Raw genomic sequence first — 7,133 nt, forward strand, 5'->3', positions numbered from 1 at the left:
TTGAAGGTAATCGGCAGCCGATAAAACGCTCAGTCTGAACCGGCACTTAAACGTGAAATGACTAGATCTCAATCGCAAAGCTTGGTAAATTATATTTTTATATATACAGCGGAACCTCTATAAGTGGAATTTTCGATAATTCCAAGGAATCCCATGTCCCCTGCATTTCTAAGTTGGAACCTATTACAATATGTGTGGTTAATTTTCTTGATAATTAGAATTTCTCGATAAGTCTAAGTGTTCTAAGGTTTTAACCGAATTGACCTATTCACTTTTATTCTTGTTTTCTCTCCATTCACTATAATATTTAAAAATTTAAATTAATTTAAATTTAAATTAGTTACTAATAATTATATAATGGAATTCGTCACAATTGAAGGCTTTAGATCAAATAGTAAAATTGTACATTGTAACAATGGATATTTTTACAAAATTAAATGTACAAGAACAAATTCTAAATCATTGCAATGTATACAAGCAGACTGTTCTGCAACCGGTAATTATGCTAAATTGTATTATATTTAAAACATTATTTTTAGTGAATTAGATAGGTAATAAATTATTATTATATATATATATTTATTTCATGAGTTAGTAGATTGTAGGAGTTAGTAAATTTCTTAGCATTTTTAAAAGAACACTACCTAGAGTGAAATAAATCTGTTTCATTTTCTGGAAATGAAAAATTCACTATATTTAGTATTTTTATAATGATTGTAACTATAGCCTTATAGGTATTATACACATTTACACATTCTATACAATATTCATATATAAGAATTGTTTTTTTAAGTTATGGACTGTATGAACTTAAGTAGTTAGTTTTAATTTGTGTAAAATTTAAATGAAATTATTATTATAATATTTAAATTTACCTTAAACTACCTAGCTCGTTTTAATGAGTACAATTTAAAAAAAGTTTATGTTAAAATAGTTGGTCTTAATAAATACTATTTGGAAAAATGAAAGTTTTTATAGATACCTTATATGAATAGTAAGTAAATACATTTAACAGATTTAATTATTGAAATAAGTTTTGTATGTAATAAATATGATAATTTTTGTGAAAAGGTTTTGCAAATAGGTTTATTACCAATTATTGTATTACCAATTTTATTAAAGGTCTCATTGTGGACAATTTGTTGTACGAAAAGCGCACCCACACACATGATCCTGACATGGGTTACTTGGCACTGGTAAATCTGAAAACAAATATTTTACGAAGGTGTGCAGAAGAATGTACCCCACATAGGATAATTTTTGAAGAAGAGACATCAAGGTAGTAATTTTGTCTTTTCATTTAATAGTTATGAAGTGGCGGAAGCAGTACTTTTATTTTTAAAAAAACGTTGCACATATATTTTATTTTATTTGTATCTTACATTACCTGTTTAGAACACAAGGCTTAGAAGATCGTTTGGAGTATACTTCATTTTTAAGAAGTATGGAAAGGGCAAGAGCTGCAGCTCAACCGAAAATTCCAAATGATTTAATGGAGTATGCAGGTGATTTGGTAGATCCTCGCTATAGTCACATGTTTAGAACGGCTAACGGACGAGCAATGTATAAAGGATTTGTAATGGGTGCTCCTGATGCCGGATCAGCCGTTGTATTCATCTCTCCATCCCTAGAAAAGTAATTAATTTTAACTGTATGTCAAGAACATAATGTTAGGAATGTTAGAATATAAATCTACTCTTTTGTATATTCAACAAGTATCTTAATTTAAACAATTTTTAGCCTTTTTGCTTCTGCTGGAGAAATACATGTTGATGCAACGTTTAAGAGTAGGCCTCTGGTTCCAGCAACAGAACAACTGTTAATAATTATGGCCATGTACATGGACCAGGTAAACTTTGTTTAAACATTAATACATAACTTATGTTATATTTTAATATATTATACCAACTTTTTATAAACTAACTTACCTACCACCTACTCTGTTTATTTTAACAGGCATTTCCAGTTGCATATGCTCTTATGACGCGAAAAACTGAAGCGGCATACACCAGTGTGCTACAACACATTAGGACTTGTGTTCCAGGTATTAGTGCCACAAATATTTTAACAGACTATGAGGTAGGGTTAAACAACGCATTGGCCAATGTATTTCCGGGAGCCAGATTGCAGAAATGCTGGTTTCACATGGCTCAAGTAAGATTTCCAAAAAAATTTAACAATTTTAATTCTATTAGGTAAAATTTAGATATTTTAATTTATGGTATTGTGCCGTTTAAAGATTAAATATTAAATAATGTTATAATGAAATAAGTTTCCAAAACAATTACTTTTATATAAATAGGCACTTGAAAAAAATGCCAAAGACTTTGGCATACGACGTCAAGTATACAGGGCAGACACCGCACTGCATACTATGTTTCGAATGTCGAAAGCTCTTGCACTTTTGCCAGCCGAAAAGATAGGTGAAGGCTTTGAAGTGGTGGTCCAGGAGGCTAGACTTTCTCAGAATGTTGAGGTTGCTGAACGATATATTTCGTATTTTAGAAATCAGTGGATGGAACGTGAGTTATTCTAAAAGAATTATAATTTAATTTTTAAAATTTGTTTATGGCATGTTCCAGTCATGGCAATAATTTATAACTTTTTAGATTTACGAATAGAATTTTCAAACTCAATTTTTCTTATATCCATTTATTTTACATATAGTGAACACTTCAGTTTTACTATTTCAATAATAAATTATGATAAACATTAAGTCTTAATATCTATTTAGTCACAATTTATTCTTTAAATTAACCCTTATAAATTAATGTATGTATTGAGATTACTAAGTATCTTATTTTAAAAGTTAAATCATAAGTAATTAAATAAAAATAAATCGTAACTTTGTTTTTTCTGTAAGTTTTACCGGGTAGCATGAACAATCACTAAACATTTAACGAATCAATAGTGAGTTAATGGTCTCTTAAACTTGATTTAATGGCCCATGATTGGTCCATTAAATTAATAAATTGTTCATGCAACCCGGCATTTGTGTTCATATTCAGTCAAACCAGTTACAGATTTTTTTTAAACATAATTACAACAATTACCTAAACACAATACCTCACCTTAAGAAGTCTTTATTCTTAATAATATTAATTAACATTAGGTGTTGGACAAGAAACCTTTTCTGTACATGGCATGCCAAGGAGAACTAATAACGACCAGGAGATATTTCACCGCCATTTAAACACTATTATGAATTGTCCACGTCCTGGTATTTGGCATTTTACTAGTAAGTTAAATGTAACATCACTATAAAAATAAAATCGACACATTTACATTATTAAAAGTTATATTTTAATACTTTACACATACATAATCATTATTTTGAATACTTCGAAAAAATATTTTATTTTTTTATTAAATGAGTTAGTTTTTAAAAAACCTCAGTACATTTTTATACCTTTAAACTTATTATATGACTTATCTAGTAGATGAAATTGACAAAAACCAACCTGTTTTAAAAATATTTTAATTCATGTTAAATAATGTTCTTTATTCTTCCCTAGTTATTGAGTATTTTTCCAAACCAATCGAAAGTCATATATACACTTTTCTTCCACTCTAGTTTCTAAATAATGCAATAAATTAAAATACTTCAATAAATAATTTCAATAGAAACATTGATCAAAATTGAAGAAGAATATGGGAAAAGATATGAGAGAATACAACAAAGACCAACTCTAAGAGCCAGACGTCGAGCTTATGTTCAACTCGACAGGAAAATCAGTGCTGCATGTGAACGGTTGGCCCAGAGCAGAATTTCTGTCAAAGAATTCTTGTTATACACTGGGCATCTGGCTTATGATGCAGGTATGAACTATACAATATCTAAAAGAAATAAAAAGATAATAAGTTATTTTCAAGTGAATCTAAATAAAAAAAATCATCATTTTGGGCAACATACAATATTTACATAAAAAAATTGTATTTCATAGAACGAAGACGTGGGGTTCGCAATGTTGAAGTTCACAATGGAATCGTTCCTCCCCAAATCTTGGAAACTATTGAAGGTAAATAAAAAAATAATCAAAATATTCATGGCTCAATGTTCACAATGTCAAAATGCAATTATCTAATTATTATTTTGTATAAATAACATTTCAGAACAAATTGTAACGGAAAATGTACAAAACAACGTTGTTGGAGGTTTGATTTTTATTAAATTAAAAATATTTCAGCTCAAAATAAACATTTTAAGTACTTACAAATTTATTTTGAATTGTTAACTATAGGGTTTGGTGTTCAAATACAAGACCGGTTGGAGCAGCAACAACGTAACGCAGAACAGTTTCCTAGTTAGTTTTTAATTAAAATATATTTAATAACACCCATGAAAATTTAAATTACAAAATATATTATATGTTTCTACCTATGTCTATTTTCAGTTCAAAATGTTGGTGATTTTGAGATCGACGAAGACAGGGATGCAGTGTTTAATGCCATACGTGAATTCGAAGCACAGAGGATGGCAAGAGAACTGGAGGATATCCCTAATGTCCCAATCAACAATTCTTTTGCATTACCAAGGCAAACAAATTGTTGTGATATTTGCCTTAGTAATCAAAAATCACATGCGTGCTTGCCTTGCGGACACAAGTGTTTGTGTTCAGACTGTGCATACGAAATTACAAATCGATGTCCAATTTGCAACAATTTGATCACAAATGTAATTCGTATTTTTGATTAAACAGGTACCAATAATTTTATTATTTTAAATTATTTAACATGCTTCGAGCTGCTACTTAACCCTTTATAGGTTAGTGGTTGTTCTAGAAGCCACTTATGTTTGTACGGTAGATGGGCAGCATAATATTAATGAATCACAAATGAATGCAACTGTGGCATTTATAGAAGCCACTTGTAAAATGACAGTGCATGGGCAGAACTATTTTTTTTTTGATAACATCAAATTAGCTAACTATTACCATTCTACTACTTGTTTGTAACATATTTGTTTAAGGGAACATTGATGTATCATCAAAATCTTGCCCTGTGGGTGGTGGCTGAAATATGTGCCACCAAACTATAATGGAATATGAACTTTACTGGACTTAGAATTATTAGGATCTTTTAACTTTTTTCATACCTGTAGCATACATTTAGAAAAATTAAATTACTATAAAATTAAAAATATAATTCAATCACAGTTTTTGCATGAAAAATACTCAACTAATAAAAATAATAATAAAATAATTCCAAATTATATTTAAAAAAAAAAATCACTTGATTTTAAAACAAAATTTTGAAAAATTTAAATAAAACAACATAACCTAATATCAAATTTCTGTATTATGAAAAAATATAAAAAAAAAATACATCACTTCTTGAATAAAATAACATTATAACAATTTTTCAGACTTTTGAAAAAAATATNTATAATACTAAAAAAATTCAAATAACATTATAACAATTTTTCAGACTTGAAAAAAATATAAAATAAAAACATCACTTATTAAATAAAATAACATTATAACAATTTTTCAGACTTATAAAAATTATATACTTTTTAGAATTACATTCTATAAACTTTTACAAATTAAATAATACTAAAAAAATTCAAATTTTTATTCATAATTTACTGGTGTAGAAACTACAAATTTTATTGTGAATGAAAAGGCAAAAAACAATCCAAGCAAAGAGCAACCTCACATTCCTGGCAGTGGATTTTTGATCTTTTGACATTTTTTTTAGTACTACAAAGCCTACAGCGATTATATTTTCCAGCAATAGGCATGTGATTACCCACATTTTGGAGTCTGCTATTATTTCCTGCTAATATAATACGGCCCCTTCCAACATCTGTGGGCTTTCTTTTAGTTGAAGGGATAACTTTTTTAGGTAAAAAAGCTTTTCTGTTACAAAATTGCCCAATTAACTCATCAGCTAATAAAGAACGATACATTAAATGAGTCAAAGGTTTCTCTCTGTTTGAGGTTAGTTTAACAGTTGTAGTATACATAATATATGAATTTACAATAGTGGCATCACAAAAATAATAAAAGAGCTTCATCCACCATCTTCGAGACTTCCAAGTTATATTATAGCATTCAAGTAGTTGATCAAAATGATCAACTCCGCCCATATACTTATTATAGTCAGCAATACTTTAAGGACATTTAACATCTTCTCTAATACCAACATTATTTTTTCTCTTAACCACTGTAATATCTTCTCCCTTATGAATAGATGATACTACAACTACAGGTTTTTTCCCTCTGTCCATCCACTTATATACTGAAATTTCTCCTGATGAAGCATAATCATAATCACCCAAACTAAGAGATTTATATGCTTTTAATAAAGTTTTAGGAAAATATTTTCTATTTTGTAACATAGTTCCACAAGCAAATATTTTTCTTTTTAGTAATTCTGAAACAAGATTTATGCTGGAAAAAAATCTGTCAAAAAATACACAATATCCTTTATCTTGATAGTTATTAGTCATTTCCAGTACTGTCTTTTCACCTAGAGATCCTTTTTCCTTAGAATCTTTTTTTCCTTCATATATAATAAATTTAAATAAGTAACCAGTTATTGCACAACATATAGCCCATATCTTAAATCCTCTTTTTACTGGTTTCATTGGCATATATTGCTTAATTCCAGACCGCCCTTTAAATCCAACCATACTCTCATCACAACTTAAATTCCTATCAGGAGAAAAACTTGTACAATAAACATTATTTAAATGGTCTATCATTGGACGAATTTTGTACAATTTATCAAATGTAGAACTTTCCCTTTTAGGCATTTTACTATTATCGTTTAAGTGTAAATATCGTAATATATTTAAAAACCTTTTTTGGGTCATAATGTTTGATATTCGGTGATTATAAAAATTTTCATTTGCACTCCAATAAAGGCGTAAACTTGGTAATCTATGAAACCCCATTATTATAAGAATACCCAAAAAAGCTTTAAATTCAATAATAGACAAATTTAAATTTTTGCCACATTGGTTTGAGTACAAGTTAGATTGGTCAACAATATATTGATAAAAATCTGAAAAATATATATCGAAGTTTTGCATGGGTGATTTAATGTCTACTAACACATTAGGTCCATAAAATTCATTAAAATCAAATGAGTCATAAGATAATGATGTAAGAGGTTGGTCTTTTGAA

At 28.5% G+C, this 7,133-nt stretch overlaps 1 protein-coding gene and 1 pseudogene across 1 annotated transcript; both read left to right on the forward strand.

Annotated features, from left to right (window-relative positions):
* Nucleotides 1-357: 357 nt before the first annotated feature.
* Nucleotides 358-2,183, forward strand: LOC111026712. Its single transcript, XM_022304842.1, has 4 exons — nt 358-496; nt 1,123-1,279; nt 1,396-1,635; nt 1,957-2,183. The coding sequence occupies exons 1-4, from the start codon at nt 358-360 to the stop codon at nt 1,982-1,984; spliced, it is 564 nt and encodes a 187-aa protein (XP_022160534.1). The 3' UTR covers nt 1,985-2,183.
* On the forward strand, nt 2,146-4,669 carry LOC111026711 (annotated as a pseudogene).
* The last annotated feature ends 2,464 nt before the right edge of the window (nt 4,670-7,133 follow it).

The sequence above is a fragment of the Myzus persicae genome, unplaced genomic scaffold (assembly GCF_001856785.1).
Source record: "Myzus persicae strain clone G006 unplaced genomic scaffold, MPER_G0061.0, whole genome shotgun sequence".
NCBI classification, from domain to species: Eukaryota; Metazoa; Arthropoda; class Insecta; order Hemiptera; family Aphididae; genus Myzus; species Myzus persicae.

Bases quoted from the DNA above. Each gene is read 5' to 3' on its own strand.
- LOC111026712 (XM_022304842.1), top strand. From the start codon at position 358: ATGGAATTCGTCACAATTGAAGGCTTTAGATCAAATAGTAAAATTGTA. The intron at 497-1,122 runs GTAATTATGCTA...ATTTTATTAAAG, and splicing joins AGCAGACTGTTCTGCAACCG to GTCTCATTGTGGACAATTTG. The intron at 1,280-1,395 runs GTAGTAATTTTG...TTACCTGTTTAG, and splicing joins TTTGAAGAAGAGACATCAAG to AACACAAGGCTTAGAAGATC.